The sequence below is a fragment of the Vombatus ursinus genome, unplaced genomic scaffold (assembly GCF_900497805.2).
Source record: "Vombatus ursinus unplaced genomic scaffold, bare-nosed wombat genome assembly UNPS02014818.1, whole genome shotgun sequence".
Classification (NCBI taxonomy): Eukaryota; Metazoa; Chordata; class Mammalia; order Diprotodontia; family Vombatidae; genus Vombatus; species Vombatus ursinus.
The window spans coordinates 51,311,263-51,330,648 of NW_020954596.1; the positions used below are offsets into that span (position 1 = coordinate 51,311,263).

Sequence of the window (19,386 nt, forward strand, 5' to 3'; positions counted from 1 at the left end):
TTATCTCTATAAAACTTATGAACTTAATAAAATTTTATTTTGTTCTTGTTGAGTCAGGTCAGTTGTGTCTTACTCTTCATGATCTCATTTGGGATTTTCTTGGGAAAGATATTGGAGCAATTTGCCCTTTTCTTCTCCAGCTCATTTTGACAGATGAGGAACTGAGGCAAACAGGGTTAAGTGACCTGCCCAGAGTCATACAGCTAATAAGTGTCTGAGGCCAGATTTGAACTCATGATTCTTCCTGATTCCAAGCCCAGTACTCTATCCATTGTACCACCTAGCTGCCTATAAAACTCTATAATAGCTGTTATTTGAGGGAAAATTGGCCAGTCTGTAAAATAAGATGGTAAAAATAACTATACCACACATTGGAAACAGAAATTGGTGGACAATGGTAGACACCTTGTTTTCGTGTAGTTATTCTACTGATGACAGAGAAAGGGCAGCAAATAGAATTGTTCTGAATCAAAAGAAACCCAATTTCTTTGGGTAAGCAAAACACTCAATAAAATAGCTTATTTTTTTTTTGAGTATAAAAGGCAACTTGATGTGACAAAAGAGATGAAAAGTAGCCACTGATTTCTAATAGGGCTACACTTGATTTATGATCACAAACTAGAATATCAGGTTGGGTGGATTCAGAAGAAAGAATGTGGCACTTGGAGTCAGGAGATCTGGATTCGAATTCTAGCTCTTGAGCAAGTCACAAATTTTTAAAGTCTCAATTTCCTGTTCTGTAATGAGGGAATGATAATACTTGCATGACCTACTTTCATGGGGTTGTTGTAAGGAAAGCACTTTGTAAACCTTTCTTACAATATTAATGTGAGTTATTATTATTACTACTTGGTTCCTTACGGCTAAAATAATACTTGATTTATTGAAGCAAATGTCATGATGACATTTCTGATTCTTCTTTGAACATTTTTGGAGGGTTTAGAGATCTCTGAAAACAAATTGTGCCAATCTATGGGGAAGGATTTCTACACTTGCAGTGATAGAGAAATCATTCTTCAAAAGAGCTACCCTCTGACTTACCGAGTCTAATGGGTCCCACCTGCCCTATATTTTCCTGCGATCAAGACCATTCTTTATGACCCTATTTCAAACTTAACTTGCTATGTGACTTTAGCTAAGACACAGAATCTCTTTTTCTTATTTTAATATATCCATCTTTACAATAAATATGCCATCATTACTGAGAGCATTTAGGATTCCCGTGCAATAGCTAAAGGGAAAATTATAGAGTAGGGTGAAAGAGTTGATGTATTCACAAAACAGTGTTACCTCTCTTGCCAAGTCGAGTAAGAAATTGCTTGCTGATTTCCCCTTTCTGCTGTGACCTAAACTTCTGATTTATGATAATAGATGACACCCGTTTCCTCCATTTTACTTAGCACTCCTGCAGGACTACAGGATTATTACTACAAAATGTATTCCAGAAGTACATAGGGATGGTGCTACCTGAGTAACTCGGTGTGTCTGAATAGTTGTCTCAAATATTAGGGATGCAAGGACCAACATCAATGAAAGCTTTTTATTAGACTGACTCACAACCTTTGGTTCACTGGAGAATATCTGCCAGGGTTTATGAGAGCTGCTGTCTCAAGGCTTCTTGTCTAAGCATGATAACCTTGGATGAAATTCCATCATATCATGACCTCACCCCACCCCCATCTCTCAAAAGGACTAATTTTATGGCCAATAAATTATTCAATGCTTTCTAAATTATAAATGCCAATATATGAAAAGGGGTATTTTAACTAGGACATTCCTCACATGAAAAGTAATTTATTATGTTGGATAACATAGACAGCAGCAAAATTTAAGAAAATAATACTGCTAATATAGTTTATTAATACCTTTCCTATAGGGGTGACACTAAAGAGTTCAACAAAGAGTTTTATTGTTTTTCAGAGAGACTCTACAAACCTCAATCAAGTGATCTGAAATTCTGTAAAACACATGCTCGTTCCTTAACTTCAATTTCCTTCAGTAGTTTTATAGATCCCTTAGGCCAGACAGAGCAGAAACAGATGGCGCTCTGGAGAACTTTACAGTGCATGCCTGCAATACCACAATAAATTTAAAAGTTTTGCAGATAGTGAGCTTCTGGTACTAATCCTGATATGAAATGGTTCTGAGTGTACTACGGTGTTTTCAAATTTTTTAATCTGTTTGCTAATCACATCAGCTAAAATATTTTCAAAACTCGATCTCAAAATTCAAAAACCTTGGCAATATCATTCTGACAAGTCAGAAAAGCAGGCCGGCATCTGTTTATATACCATTGTGCTTTTCCCTAAGGCCTACCTTGCCCCATAAATTGTTCTACTGGTGTGAAAAAATACAAGTCAGGTCTGAAAAAAAAAAGGTCTCCTCTTAAATCACAACCATATTTGGCAGAGAAAAAGAGGACAACTGCATATTTAAAGGAGTAGCAAAGCATGCCACACTATTTTTTCTTTATTATTTTTCTTCCCTAAATGATTTTCTCATTGTTACACTGTCTACCTAAGTTTTACTGATATCATGACAATTCTTTTGAAAAAGTTGAATATTTCAATTATTTATGGTTCTTCCATAAATTAGTACATTCATGTACTAAGGGTAGTCATACATGGAGGTTCTCTGTAAGATAAATTTAACATCAACTTTAAGGAATGTGTTTTCCAAATGGAGATTGTGTCAAATACTCCCTTCCCTCCAAATTCATATGTGGACTGAGTACCAACATATGGTTGAGGTCAAAGTAATCGAAATATGCAAGAAAACAACAACAAAAACAACAAAATGCCACCTTAACTATCCAGAAATGGTTTTCTGGAGACTTCAAGAATCCAAAAGGATGCCCAATCTAGAAGGGGGAAACACCTCCTTTCTAGTGGCAAAGAACCTCCAAATTTGGATATACCTGCCTGGATGGTTGGCAGCATCTCTGAAAGGCCTATTTCCCTCACCTTTACCTCTCTAAAATGGAGACGCTTGGAAGAAGTGACAAAAAAGATGAAGGGGAAATCAAGTAGAGAGTAAGAGGGGAGAGTGTAGTAGACACTAAAATGTCAGGAGTTAGTGTGGCACTATACAATGATTAGAAGAAACAATGGTGGGGGGAGGACAAGCAATAGTTACTCTAAATTCAGGAAAATAGAGATAGAAGAGGTAAGAGACAGAAGCTTTGAACTAGTGAATATCCACTTAAACTGGAATAAAACACTTGCATGTATTTGAATGTGGAGAAGAAGGGGAAGGTAAGGGAAGATCATCTATATTTTAGCAGTCCTTGAAGGTCTGTCCTAAGTGGTAAATCCTCTGTTCACTTAAAAATTCTTTTACAAAGACATCCTGTGGATGATGCTGGATAGTTGAGGGTTTTTTTATAAATTAGAACTTTTTTTTTTTAAGAGATGATGGGATTCATGCTAATCATGGTTCTGAAAAGAGATAATGGGTCAGAGAAATGATTCCATGGTTGAAGGTCAAACTCAAATTGGGAGATAGGGAATCCTGGGTCCTGACACTTCGGGATTGGTGAGGACAATGATGGTAAGACTCACAGTTTTTAGGAAAAGTGAGGGTTCATAAGATAAATAAATAAGCCTTTCAGGCTGGGATTAACTCAAAGAAGCTTTCCAGGGGCTGACTATCTAGATAAAGGAGAAGCTAATTCTGAGTAATTCTGTCAGCAGAATATGGGGGCTGTAGAAAGTCATGAACTGGAGTTTGGCTGTTCAAAAGGAAAGCAGTTTCAACCAGGGAAAAAGAAGTAGACCTAGGCATCAGCCATAAAGGATCTTGCCTCCATCACCTCCAAAGGTGATGAGTAAAAATACTTTCAGTCTTAAGGTTGAAAATAAGAGTGAATCAGGAAGAAAAAATGCAAGTGATTCTAAAAGTTTGAATTATGTTTAAGTGTGCATCAAGCTGACTTATGTAATATGAGCTATATTTGCATTTTACCTAATTTGTGCTTTGAGATTTTCCTGCACCATAGCAAAGGAACTTGTGTAACTTAAAGGGCAGATTAAGATAATTCAAACTTCTACTTAATGCAAGAATCCTTTTTTTTTGTGTGTGAGGCAATTGGGGTTAAGTGACTTGCCTAGGGTCACACAGCTAGTAAGTGTCAAGTGTCTGGTCTGAGACTGGATTTGAACTCAGGTCCTCCTGACATCAGGGCTGGGGCTCTATTCACTGCACCACCTAGCTGCCCCTCAGGAATCCTTTCTACATCATTCCTGACTGACTGTCAATAGCCTTGTCTCTATAGGAGTACTTCTAATGATAGGATACTCACCATCTTATGCACTAGCCTACTCTGTTTGTTAGAAGGCTCCTTTTTATACTTGGTTACAATTTGCCTTTCTTGTTTTGCCCCCTAGAGCAAGGGTTCTTAGCCTTTTTTTTTGTATCATGGACTCCTTTAGCAGTTTGATGAAGTCTATGGACCCCTTCTCAGAATAATATTTAAAAATGCACAAAATTGCATACATAAGATTACAAAAGAGGCCAACTATATTGAAATAATTATATATATAGATATATATATATATACACATATATAGATATATATGTATATATTTAAAAACAAAGTTCATGGAGCCCAGGTTTAGAACTCATATTCTAGAGAAGGGGTGGGGAACCTGTGGCCTCAAGGTCCTCAAATGTGGCCCTTTGACATAAGTTCTGTGAAGTTTGGATTCAGTCAAAGGGCCACACTTGAGGACCTAGAGGGCTACATGTGGTCTTGAGGCTGCAGGTTCCCCACCCCTGCTCTAGAGTAACTTAGACTGAATTTATCCTCATGGCTACTGTTTTCAAATATTTAAAGACAGCTACTGTGTCATCTTTCCCCTTTAGGCTCATCTTCTCCTTGGCTATCTATCCTTGGGCTCTTCAACCAAGCACTGCAGGAGATGGTTTACAGAGTCATGAAAAACCATTGGACGAAGTCTACTTTTTCAATGTCTCTCTTAAAATTTGGTGTCCAAAAATGAGCAGAACAGGTTCCAGGTATTGTCTGACAAAGGGTAAGTAAAGTGAGATGATTAATTTCCATAATTGGAGTATTAGAATTCTATTAATGCCAACTAAGGTTTCATTCAGTTTCATTTGTGTTTAGAAGCCTCACTATACTGCTGGTCCATGTAAAGTCTCAGAAATATGAAAACCACCAGATCTATTTTCAGAGCAACTGTTTCCAAGCCCATCCCTGGGGCAAGGATTATGATCCTAGAAGTACAGTTTTAGGAAGAAACTTCCTCCCACCTCAAATTATTTCCTTCCTTCCATTGCCTCCAAAGGTGGTAGTAGCGAAAAATAAGCCAAGTGAAAGGGAAACTAGCCAAGGGCACTCTGTTTGTGGGCTGCCATGTTTTATTACAGATATGATGTATAATATGTCAAACACTGAGTATGAGGATTCATATTTCATTCAACATTACAATTTCAAATAATGCTGATGATGAGAATTTCCTCCAATCAATACGGTATTGCTATAAAATTAACAGGTGAATAGCACTGTTTTTTTTTCTTTTAAGGTGGCAGATAAATTTGTTCTACATGGTGTATAGGTATCCATGTGTATATACAAATGCTTCATTTGTAATTCCAATAAGATTTGGTACAGATAAAATATACTAGTAGCCTATCTATTCTTTCTGTTAACATTACTTGGTTTTACATAAGTAAAAAATGAGTTATATTCAAGCAGAGTGCTGATGTGGTGTAGTGGGTACAGAATGTGGCTCACAGTTAGGACAATTTGGGTTCTAGTTCCTCCTGTGACTAGCTGGGTGGCCCCAGGAATATGTCAATGCTTCAGGCAATTTCCTAACACTATGAGGCGCAAAGAAGGTGCTGATTTATTATAACACCTATCATACTAGCTACGAAGTGATACACATAAGACATTTACTAGACGATTTGAGATATTCTTTCTTGAGTGTAAAGTGATTTGCATAATGGCATGTTAATAGAGACTTCCATTTCTTACTACTTCTAGAACTATCCCAGCTATTTAATGACTGTAGTAAAAGAGCAGGGAGTAATAAAATAACAAAAGAAAATAAAGTCCTGTTAGCACTTAGCAACACATATGAAGCTGACTGAAATATGATGTTGTAATATTCATTTCACTATGAATTGTAAATAGCGATACCACAGGTCTCAAGAGATAAGATACAAACTCAAATTTTCTAAAACGTGGGGTGCATTTGAGGGGAGGAGGGATAAGACACTGTAAATAGGTAATGGTATGGATTTTTTTTTAGTACAACTCCCACATATTTATAACCCTAACCCTAAATATATCCCACGTTTTCAACAAAAACAAAATTCCAATCAAAGTAAAAAATACATCTAAATGAGCACAGCAAATTTATTCCAATGGGTATGTGTTGGGGAGGTGGGGTTAATAAGAGTGCACCATTACTGGGTAGGCAGTGAACCAAGACATAGATGACAGTGGATGATTTGCATCATGACTTTCTCTCCTTCCCACATTCCAGGGTGGCTCCATGCAGATGGAAGGTCCAATCTCTTCCTCACTCCATTGGACACCAAGCAAATATACCCCACCTCAGTCCTGCTAAACAGACCCATGGAAGTTCCCTGAAAGGCAGGGTTCCACATTCTATGGGCACCTCTTACTCAAGCCTGAGCCAGGGGTGTCAGACTGCCTAGGGTTTGATTAAGTCTGCTAATAATAATTCTCAGGAAGGAGGGCAGGGTAACAACCTCATACGTTTGCTCCACCTATGGTTCCAGCTACTGGGGCATGTCTTAGTGCAGAGATTTAGACACTTAAGAGGCCATCGCCTTTTCTTTTGAGAGAAGGCTTGGTATGGCAGAGTTGAAGGACCTGGGATGAGATCCTGGCTTTTCTCTATTTGCTACCAGAATAGACATTATCATCTAACAGAATTTCTATTCCTACCCATATTAATTCCAGTTTTGCTCATAAACAAGCCGCAGTGAAAAGACCTCTGGATTTGGAGTCAAGAGAAATTGGTTCAAATTTTCCCTCTTTTGTTAACTACCCAGGTGGCTTTGGACAAGTCACTTAAATGTACTATCTGCAAAATGAAAGCATTAAACAGCCCCTTCCAGCTCTCAGTCTAGGATTTGATGAAGCTGCATTTGTCTCATTTAAACTATGTCCTTGTATGTACCTTAAGAGTAACTGATGCTTAATAAACATGGAATGGAACTCAATTGTCCTGGGTGCCCAAACCATGTAAAATGGTATTCAATTAAAAAAAAAAAGAAAAGAGATTAAGAGAAAAAGAACTAAGATAAAATGACTGTCATGAAGGGGAGAAGAGGAGAAGTTAGGTCAATCATAGAATCCATATTAAGCAGAAATAAAGAATAGCATTGAACTTTTTAAAGGATGTCACTAGATAAACATAGTCTTTGATTTGATTAATGTAGTAGGAAAGAAGACTAGGGTTGAGAGGGGAAATCCTTATTCTTTTTTTCTTAAAATATAGAACTTATAAACTTCTGCAGGGTTTTTAAACTGGGAATCTGGGAACTTTAAAAATTTTTATATATTTGCTATTTGCTATTTAAAATTTGATAACTATTTTAAAATGGCGTTCTCTGTAAATCTACATGTTTTATCTTATGCATTTAAAAACATTATTCCAAGACAGGAGCAATAGGTTTCACTAGCCTGCCAAAGTGGTTCTATCATACAAAAAAAGGTTAAGAACCTTTGTCCTAAAGTTTGAATAGTCACATGCTTAAAAAAAAAAGCTTTCACTTTAGGTGGAAGTGAATGTTTCTTAATATGTCTGGTTTCATTGTAACACTATCAAAACCTACCCCCTAATAAACTTAACCACGAGTTTTTTTAAGTGCCTGCTTTCTGCTAATTTATAAAAAGCAGAATCCTGTCAGATAAAATTTCATGAAAATGATCTATAAACCAGACTGTCAAAAGTGAAAGGTACTCAGGGCAGTACTTATGGACAACAAATACAGCAAAACCACTGGAAAGGTTTCCCGTTACTGCAGCAACTGAAAGCATGGTAACACAGCTCACGTTACGTGGATTTGCAAGTTACTGTGAGGTCACAGGAAATCCTGAAATGTTTTCCACATTTTCTTTCATACATTTTATGTCAAATTTCCTGCAACTGAAATCATAAACCATCATCCTGCTGGAACTTCTTCTGAAAGAAAGGAGATCTTCTGACACTCCCTCCCAAACACCTAATAACTCAGTTCCTACTCCTGTAATAAGACACTGAAAGACAGGATTGAAAATGGACTATGATAAGGCTGAAATGTCAAATGTGCTGAATCTTTCCTAATGAAAACCAAACTGATATCATTAAGACCATTATAAAAACTACATTTAATGGGCCAGTGAATGCCTTTTTCTAGAAAGAGTAACAGCACACATTATTATTTTTAGTTAAGTATATGTATATACTCAATATTCCTCCAATTTCAGATTCAAGATGTATAATTGGCTTTAACTGCACATTTTATTGTATAATCTGTGTGTGAGCAAGTACATAAATGTATATACAATGTTTCCAGTTCCTTACAAAGTACTTTTTATTATTCCTCAAATGATTATGAGAGGATAAATAGAGCATGTGAAACTTGGAAAAGTAAGTGTTCTTACAAGATTTATCACTTATAACTACAGAATTCAAAAGCAGTTCAGGCCAATGAAAAAATGATGCTAAAATGTGAATATTTCAGAAGTAAAATAAAAACTGTGGGTCATCATTTATGGACAAGAATGTTTAGCATACATTACCTCTCCCGACATATCAGGTGCCATAGGAACAGCAGGCCATAAAGATGAGTAGATTCCAAAAAACACCACCCAGAGTGCAATGCTGCCCCAGATTGCTATATGGCTGAACTGTAGGGGGAGGGAGGAAAGGGGAGAAAAAGAGGGTGTTGAAGTTAATACACTTTTTTAAAAAAAGTGTTGGATTATTATTTCAAGGAAAAGATGCAGATGTAACTTTTGTAAATCCCTTCTAGCTCCTGATTTTACCCCAAAAGGATTATTTTCAATATTTTGAAAATAATCTTTTTTTTTCTCCCTAAGGGTTATATGGCTATGCAGTCTCTCACCAAATGCCATTCTCCACTCCAACCCCACAGTCACAATATATACACTACTAGAGTTATAAACTAAATGAGAAACTTGTGTGTGCATAGTAAATGGAAGCCAAAGGAAAAATGTCATTTCACATAAACCACTAAGCTCTAGAGAAAAAGTCTCAGTTGGATTAATCAAAAATGCTGCAGAATAAAGAGAACCCTAGTGCGTATGTGATCAGAAGTCATCTCTGTAATATATTCAAATGAGGTCACACCCTACCAGCTTTTAACCTCGGAATCAACTTAAGAATCTGCAGTTTTGTTTCAATTCATCATTAAATCTTTGTGTTTTCTTCTCTACAACATCTTTTGAATTTACTCCTTTTGCTGCCCCCTAAATGTCCCTTGTACATTTAAGAATTGCTCCTTTTATATGACCTATCAAATAAAATGTTAACTCTGTTGTACATTGCACCAGCCTCATTTCTTAAAACTTAAGATAAATTGTCAGCTCCATCCAAGCAAACTTAGTTGCTCGTCTCTTTGCTTTGCATATACCATCCCCTTCCTCTAGCTGCCCTACTCTAATCTGGAATTTTATCTTTGGATGAATTCATGTCATTGCCTTCAAAATTTTATTCAAAAATACCTCTTCAAAGAAGCTTTTCACTGATTAACGTAATATCGCTACAAGCATACCCTTTCATTCTATATCAATCTTGCATTTACAGATTTGGTGTGGGCTGTATTCATGTATACTCAACAACATTTTGCTGGATGGGTTTCTGGCTTACACTTTCCCTTGGGCATGTTAAACAACTAAAAGTTTTGACTGAAATTTATTAAAAAGCTTTCTCTTACACTTCAGCTTCTTTGTACAAATTCCTGAATCAGGCCTGTAGGACTTGACTAGAGAATAATAAGACCTTGGTGAGCCTTGACCCATGTTTTCTGTTTTTTTTTGAGAGGCAGCATAGGACTGACTGGAATTTAGGCAGTGTGGGCTCGAGTGTCTGATCTGCCACTAACTAGCTGTGTAGTCAAGAGAATCTAAAGTTCTTTGAAGTCAGGGACTATTTAGTTTTTGGTCTTTGCATCCCTAGTACCCAGGCACAGTGTGGCACATAGCAGATGCTCAATAAAAAACTTTTTTAATTGATCCATGGCTATATTAAGACATAATAATAATTGCTCAAATGTAAACATGTTGCTTTATGATTTCCAAAATATTTCACTGAGCTTCCATTTCCTCACTTGTAAAATGGGTTTTACATCCTTCACAATTCTAGAAGTCTGAGATTCCTGGATTTTTGCATCCTTATACCACACCCCACATAACAATGTGCAATGCCAATGGCAGTGAAGTTGCCAGTCAGTGCTTATGACTGACTACTTAGGGCTCCACACAAACTTGTAAAATAGTCAGAATCTTAGAATTTAAATGTCAACTAATCTATGATGATGAACATTACCATCATACTTTATTTGGCTGTTGTGAGTACCAAATGTGAGAATGTGTATAGAGTGTTTTATAATCCCAAAACAATATAAAAATGTGAGAAGTGATTATCATCATCATCATCATCATCATCATCATCTCTCTCTCTCTCTCTCTCTATATATAAATGTATATACATATATACATACACACATACATATAGGTAGGTAGACAGATAGAGGTAGAACTGGTTTGTCATTATCCACAAGCAGACTGTTCAAATTATGATTCAAACCATTTGATCAATGTTTATTTCTAACTTCTTGTTGATTTAGAACCTTTGTTAATATATTCAGTTCCAGCAAAGGCAAATTCCCACTTGTAGCTTACACCCCTGCCATGATGGGAAAGAAGGAAAAAAAAACTATTAAAACCAAAACTTTCAGTTATTTTGCTTGTGCTGGGAAAAGCTGGAAAGCTAAGAGGCTTGAGGAATGGAGTGAGGTCTCCATCAATTGCTTTGCCTTAGACTGAGAGCTGATGTAGTCTGTCTCCAGCATGTAACAGAATTGATTTTGGGGCAGGAGGGAAAGAATATGGGGACTCAGGATTTCTTTACTCTCCCTGAGTTGGTTTGTTTAAAGTGGAGCTTCAAAAGATGGAAAGAGCATTGAACTTAAGTCTGAAGACATGAGTCTTAGTCCCAGATCTGTCACCAGCCTTGAGACCTTGGGCAGATCCTTTCAGTATACTCATCCATAAAACAAGGGCAGTAATATTTGTACTGCTTATAGAATGGGGTTGCTGTAAGAAAAAAGTTGTATAGTGGGAAGGCATTAAATGTGATCTATTGTTATTTGTTTTGCAGCATTATGAATTTCCAAGTTGGACATAATCATATTTACTTTAAAAAGACCAAACCAACTAGAATTCTTTTGGATTATTTGCTGTTTTGAATTATCCATCCTACTCCTTGTATTAATTAGCATGGGTATTTGAGAATGAACTGTATATAGACGCTTATCTAAGAATCTAATGGTAACTTGCTGGATTCAATTATAGAGTTTCAACTATAACAAAGATATCATTTGACATTTATATTTCTATGGCTCTGGAAAATCACAAGTTGAGATACAAATTACCCTACTATGAGAGGTTAAGTGCCAACATCGTCAAATCTAACTAAGAATTCAAAACTCTCAACCAAAGCATGGAAGTTACTAAGTTCTTGAAGACTATTTTAGTGGAGTATAAGTTTTGGCAGAGCCTATAAAAAGCTGGAAAGACTGTCCACAGTGACTGAAAATTACCCAAAGAAAAGGTTCTTTACCAGAAGGCTAACCAACAAGTAATGAACTGTGCCCAAAGCAATTCATGAAACCAGTTACTGAGGCCTGAGGGAATTTTCAGCTACATTATTTGAAGGAGTATCCACATTGATAAAAATCACAGATCTTTGGAAGTACTCAACAGCCAATGCTAGGTAATGCCTAAAATAAGGAAGAAAACCCAGCAAATTCATAAATGGTGCATGAGTCATCCCCTCTTTCACTTATTTTTTTTCTCTTCTGCCACCCCAACTTCTTTTAAGTTCCAACTAAAATCCTGCCTTCTACAGGAAGCCTTCCCCAATCCCTCAATTCCAACACTCTTCCTCACTTACTCATTTATTAATCCTGCATATAGTTTGCTTTGTATATATTAGTTTGCATGTTGCCTTCTTCATTAGATTGCAAACTCCTTGAGGACAAGGCCTGTCTTTTGTCTATTTTTGCACCCCAGTACTTTAACACAGTGCCTGGCACACAGTAGGTGCTTAATACATGTTGATTGATTATATGTTTACATTTCTGTTTACTAAACTAATTGCTTATTTAAGTAGAGCTTCTTGCTTTCATTATTTTAAATAGTGAAATATAAAGATTAGCTTGCTTGTAATGAAATGAGATGTGAAAAACCAAACATTTGTGAAATTTAGATGTAATTAAATTTAAAGATTTAGTTAAATTAAAGCTTTAAAAATGTGGATAATAATCATGACACTCTTTCTTAACTACTTTTATGAACATGAGCAAATAGGCACAATGAGAAAATTTGCTAATTATTTTCACTGCTGCTATTACCTGGTATTAAACTTTTAGACACATTCCAAAAGCAAGAATAATAGTGTGATGAGGGACTTTGTGAACATTATCATAAATTATACACAGACACACATATTTATATTTGGCATCTGAGTGTCAGTATAGTAAAATCGAGAGGCATTGATCACATACTATCATAGCCATTATCTTTCCTGACTTTAAAAATATTATTGACATCTTATATTACCTTTATTTTATAATAGACTCCCTTTCTTCCCCTCTCCAGAGACCCAATGCTTATAACAAAGAAAAAAATCAGCTCTGCAAAACTAACCAAGAAGTCAACGAAATCTATATGTTGTGTTCCATAACTATAATGTCTCACCTCTGCAAAGGGGGGAGAGAAGTACATTTTTCTTTTTTTTTTTTTTTCATCCCTTCTTCAGGGCAAACATTGGTTATTTTAATCACCAAGATCAGTGTTCAGTTTTTTTGGTTTTTTTTTTTTTTTGTTCTTTCCTTTTACTTCTGTGGATACTTGCTTCCTGGCTTCTGCTTATTTAATTTTGTATCACTTCATATGCTTTCACTGCTTCTCTGTATTCTTCATAGTCATCATTTGTAACTGTACAGTAATATTACATTATATGTATGTACCACAATTTATTTAGCTATTTCCTAAATGATGAGCACATACTTTATTTCCAACTTTTTGTTGCTATCAGAAAGTACTGTTAGGAATACTTGGGTGTATATGGGGCATTTCTTTCTGTCCCTGAACTCCTTATATACCCAGCAGTGAGATTTCAGGGTCAAAGGGAACAACCATTTTAATTGCTTAAAAGAACAATAACACAGTTTCAAATTGCTTTCAAGAATGGTTGGGTCATTTCATAGCTCCAGCAACAGTGTATTATTGTCCTTCTTTCCTCTCCAGGCTCAACTCTTGACTCCCTGGGCTTCTTTCTCCACTATGACAGAGCATCCTTCTTACCCTAGAATATCACTCTGCTCCAGCAGCCACCTGAATGTGGAAGATAACTCAAGCCCTGACTGATTGGTTTTTTCCCAGAACTAGTATTTAAAGGAAAGTGCCCAGGCCAGTTATGTCTTTAATTCTTTGCAGGTTCCATTCTTGATTTGTTGGACTTTTTCCATCACACTCCACTCCACACTCCTGCAGGTACCATCTTCCTCTCCCCCTCCCCCTTTCCCTCCCCCTTTTCAGGTTTCTTTTATTTGTTGTCCTCTCCCATTAGAATATGAGTTCCTTGAAGGCAAGGACTTCATTTCTTTTTGCTTGTATGTGTATGACTACTGCTTAGAACCATATCTGGCACACATTAAATGCCTCTTAGGGCAGCTAGGTGGGACACCGGGTAGAGTGCTGGGCCTGGAGTCATAAAAGGCTCATCTTCCTGAGCTGAAATCCAGCCTCAGACATTTACTAGCTGTGTGACCCTGGGCAAATCATTTAACCCTGTTTGCCTCAGTTTCCTCATCTGCAAAATGAGCTGGAGAAGGAAATGGCAAACCATTCCATTATCTTTGCCAAGAAAACCCCAAATACAGTCACAAAGAGTTGTATATAACTGAAATGATTCAACAACAATAACAACAGCCACAAAAAAATGCTTGTTAACTTGATTTGACTTGACTCATGCAACCTCTTCAGTATAAAGCATTGTCATCTTTTGTCATCTTTGGCAATTTTTTGGATGTGTAGTGAAATCTCAGAGTGGTTTTGATGTGCATTTCTGGCTTATTCTTCTGAATTTCACTATAAATTCAAACGTAATTCTATAATAGGAGATTGTATGAATAACTTCTATTGTAGGAATAATGTTTTACGGAACTTTTCTTTTTAAATGTAATGCACAAATAAAATTATTTAATTATAGAAAATAATCTCATGAGCGAGGCTAATATGAAAAGCACATATAAACATTACTGGAACTGTTTCTTTCTTTTTTTTTAAATCACTGTTTCTTTAAAAAAAAAAAGCCCTTTCTGCAGTAAAACCCCCCAAAATTCTTAGCAATGAGTTATGCTTTTAGAAATTGGGGATGACTGCTCCAGACATCTTTAGGAACCTGAATGCTTACTCTTCTGTCACTGACTGACTTGAAAAAGCTCTTTTTTCCCAAAGGAAAAAAAAGAACATCAATTATGAAAAGTAAAATGTAACTTCCCATTGGTATGAGAAAGGCATGAGGCTTTAATGTTGCTAGAGAAGCCATTTTAAAGTTTGAATTTTCATAAAGTAGAATATTTCAAACACTTAAGAGATGAAGATGTTCCCTTCCACTGTACAAATAACAACCTGCCCATACCATCTCATCAATCTGGTCCCTGCCCTTCATAAATTCCCAAAAGATTATCTCTTGATTCAATTTATAATACTACGAGACATTCTCCAACAATTAGATGGTTAAAAGACATGAACAGGCAATTTTCAAAAAGAAGAAATCCAAGCTATCAATAATCACATTAAAATGCTCTAAATCACTAATAATAATAGAAATGGAAATCAAAGCCACTTTGTGGTTCTACCTATCAGATTGGCAAAGAGGATAAAAGGGAAAAATCACAGCAACAAGTCATTTCCTGTCTCATAAGACATAGCCAATGCCATTTTTGTAACGATCAGTGTTTGCCACCTCTAACATCTTCTGACTCTTCTGGAAAAAAAAAAAACAACAACAAACTTTGGTACTTTCAATAGACATTTCTGCCCTTTGGTATCTTCTCTTTCTTACTCCTGAACTCTGGTTTTCAACATATTTTTTTACTTTCTTCTTCTATGACTATATTTCTATTTAACTCATTAAATATCAATGAACACATTCACTTATTTTAAATGATGCTGTCTTTGCATAATTTCTCTACTTCATCATCCTTTGCTACAGATGTTGACACTCATCATAATTATCTTCATTATTATAGGTATGCTATTTAAAAATGTGTGACCAATGTAATCCATATTGTATGTTTTAAAATAGATACAAATTGAAAAAAAATCAATTAAGAGATACTGCAGGAGATGATTTTAACCTAACTTTGAAGTTTTTGTAAGTGAAGTGAATTATCTGATTAAAAAGGAAATTAAGCATAAGAACTATATGTGTGACTTCATTGGTATGAGAAACTGTCTACTTGTGCAGTTCAGTATCTTTCCTAGAAATCACAGTCTTAGCGAGTTGCTCAGAGTACTAAAAAGCTCAACAACTTGCCCAGGATCACATAACCACTATGTGTCAGAAGTGGGATTTAAGCTTGGATCTTCTTAGCTCCAAGACTGGCTCTCCAGTCACTGTGCCAAGCTTTCCAGATACTATGAGACTAAGAAATTAAATTTTACAAATATATTTTAATCTTTCTAAAACTGGAATGAAACTCAAGAAATAAATATATTTAATGGCAGACAAGAATATTTTCTGAAGCAGCATCTAAATCACATACAGAGTAAATTCTAATATTTGAATGAAATGTCTGATCTGAAACTATAGTCATTAACTAAAGTTGTTAAATCTTTCAGAAAAAATGCATTGAAAAGAAGATTACTTGGAACTAAAAATGAATAAAAGTATTTATTATAGATATTAATGATAATGAAATGTTGTCATTGGTCAGAAATAATCAACAAGAGTTGAAATGGGCATTCTGTTTATATAAGATAAGATATTTAGTCCTTATTTATGCAAAGTTTTAAAAGTCTTTATAAAAGTAAAATTTCCACCACCTCTCAGTCATCTAACATCCCATTATACAACAGTACCTTGTTACATGAGAAAAACAGTGATGTAACAAGATTATAAGTACATTGTATTTCTGGTCAGTAAATTATAGAAATAAATAATTTGATGATAATAAAAAGTATAACAGAAAACTTCAAGACTGCAAACTCATAATAAGCAGGGACCGTCTCTACTGGGTATAGGTTGGAATGGATGGTCTCTGAGGTCCTCTACCATGCTTAAATTCTGTGACCTGACCTGCCGTTGTTATATACAGTGTTTGAGAGCAGTAATGCAAGAATGATGATTGCCATGGGGTTCAATGGAAAGTACAATGGATTTGAACCAGAAGACCTGGGTTTTAATGCTGAACCTGCCATTTAATGCCCATCTGATCCTGAACAAATCTCCTAATTTCTCTTGGCCTCAATTTCCATTTTTGTCAAAAGAGGGAGCTGGACCAGGTAATCCCCAAGATTATTTTCAATTATAAATCCTATGACCCTAAAATGCTTCAGAAATAACTTTTGATTTTCCCTACATAACAAACGTACACACAATTATTAGGAAAGGCATATTTGTAGAGACAAGCATGGCATAATGGATAGAGAGCTGATATCAGAGTAATGAAGACCTGGGTTCAAAGCCTGGCCCTGTCACATTGTTGCTATCATCTTTGAAAAATTACATACTCTCTATGTACTGCAGAAAACTTAATTGAAGAGCAGATGCCAATAGGAATTGGTAGAAGTTTTGTCACGAAGATTTCCCTATATCAAACAACAGGTCTAGTCTTAAGACAATTATATAAAATTATTGCTATTTTAAAAATGTATCATTTCCCCCAGGCATATGTATTTACATGGAGTTCAGATTTTTAGCAAGCTCCACACTGACAATGAACTCTTAGGTAAGCAGAAGGGACCTCTGTGCACTAAAGAAAATAATTACGACGAGGCCTATGAGCTTTACTCAATTGAAAAGGGAAGGGATCATGTTCAAATCCTTATCAATAAAACTGCATATAAAATAATGTAGCAGGGTAGAGGTAGTGAAGAACCAGACATAATTGAGAAATGATTGCTAATCAAGAGGAAAAAAAGAAAAACTATTAAAAAGCAAGAAACTTCAGTGGTACAACGATTTAGATAGTTCAGCAAACAGCCCCACAGATACTTTTAATATCCCTAAGGGCATCAGTGTAATAGTACAGTGATCAAAGTTCAAATTGTTGACTAATTCATTAAGAAAGGGTTCTTTTTGAGCATTCTGTTTAAAAAGACAGTAATATATATTTTTTAGGAACATATTTTATAACAAATGAGTAAAAATTTGGATCCATAGGTGTGTGAGCCTCTATTATCTGGAAAATTCACATATTTGGAATATCTGGTTCTTAATTTTTATCTAAACTTGGTATTTCCCTCAGCCAGTAGCACATAGCTCATGTTGAATAAATGTTTGTTGAATGAATTATGCTGGACAATATAGACATTTCTGCATGTGCACATTATAACTACATTTTCCCATCATTCTTTAATATAAGGACACTTTATGTTTTTGGAAATCACATAATTAGAAATGAAAAAGAAAAAATGGTAGCTATCAACACATACCATAAAGTGCATACAGCTTTTTGTCTTAATGTAAAATGTCCTTACCAAAGTCCAATATGATGTCTCCAATCCAGCTTTCAAACACACAGTGATCACTACAAACTAAAACAAAAAGTTAAACTGGTTATTTCATTTCACTGCCATGACTGTTTTATGATATAATAAAAAATTTTCAAAATGCTAGCTATTATTCAGTTCATCATAGGAACAGCTGGTTACTTGTCACTCATCTTATAGATTTTAAAGCTGAATAGGATCCTAGAGCTCATTTTATCCAACCCCTTAATTTTAAACGTGAGGAAGCAAAAGGTCTTATAAGTGACTTGACCAAATTCATTGCATCACAGCAAACTCTCAGAATTTTTCTAGGTTTGTCCTTAGACAAAAGATCTATCATACAATAAATGTCCAGACTCAGACCCAAAGCAATGCTAGTGAAAACACCTGCCATGGCTTTTGTTGGCACCATTTTAGTTATGGAAGTATACCTCCATGCCACAGTTAGGTATTAGAATAAGACTTTAGGGAAGCTAAAGTTAGAGTAAGATTTTTTTAAAGATCTAAAAATTGTGTAACAGTAGAGAATTCATATTATTATTTTGTATTTGAAAGGCAACTTGGTTTAATAGAAAAGGCATTGGGCATGAAATCTGGAGAGATCTGCATTCAAATCCTAAATGTCTCCTTTTCTAGTCATATGACCGTGGATAAATCACAACCTTCTCTCAAACTTAGCTTCCCCCTACATAAGATGAGTATGACACTACTTATAAAACTTTCTCCTCAAAAAGTCTCAAAGAATCACAGATTTAGAATCGGAAGGAACTTCAAAGATATATTTTGTAGATGAAACAGGCCTAATGAGGCTAAATGGCTTGCTTGAAGTCACAAAGGCAGTAGGTAGGAGGGGCTGCATTCAAACCCAGGTCCTTGGACCCTATATTCAACATTCTCTTTCTTCCAGCACCTAGCTTAATTGTGGAAAAAGTCCTTTGTAATCATTCAAGTGGTATAAAAATCTTAAAGTACTGCATAAATCGTAAGGAACTATAAAATATTTGTTATTGTTTAAAAGAATGTTAATTTATTAAAATTCAAAATATAACAATTTTATTTTTAAAAATCCCAGTGACTTGAAGACCTAACAAAAATCATGAATTTATACATTTATTTTTAAAATTTATACATTTAAAAATAAAAATTAGGTGGATAAAGAATAAAGAAATGTTTTTATTTATAAAAAGGAACAAAAATGTTTAGACTCACAGTGTAAACAACATTTCCCAAGAACAAATAATCAGAAGTTTTTCCATTTCCAAATACGGTACCTGAAAGAAAATAATTTTTTTTAAAAAGCAATTTTTACTTTTTTCAACACTTTTTTATTCCTCAGAACATATACTAATATAAGAATATTACAATTATGTGTATAG

The 19,386-nt window shown here is 35.3% G+C and overlaps 1 protein-coding gene across 4 annotated transcripts in view; it reads right to left on the bottom strand.

Moving 5' to 3' along the window:
* ATP8A1 (ATPase phospholipid transporting 8A1) overlaps positions 1-19,386 on the bottom strand; it is a 287,178-nt gene that overhangs the window by 32,880 nt on the left and 234,912 nt on the right. For all 4 annotated transcript variants that reach the window (XM_027836226.1, XM_027836225.1, XM_027836228.1 and 1 more), the window contains 3 exons: positions 19,220-19,281; positions 17,999-18,055; positions 8,783-8,890 (listed from right to left, as the gene is read on the bottom strand). In XM_027836226.1, the coding sequence (XP_027692027.1) occupies positions 8,783-8,890; positions 17,999-18,055; positions 19,220-19,281 (227 nt within the window). The remainder of the gene's footprint in view (positions 1-8,782; positions 8,891-17,998; positions 18,056-19,219; positions 19,282-19,386) is intronic.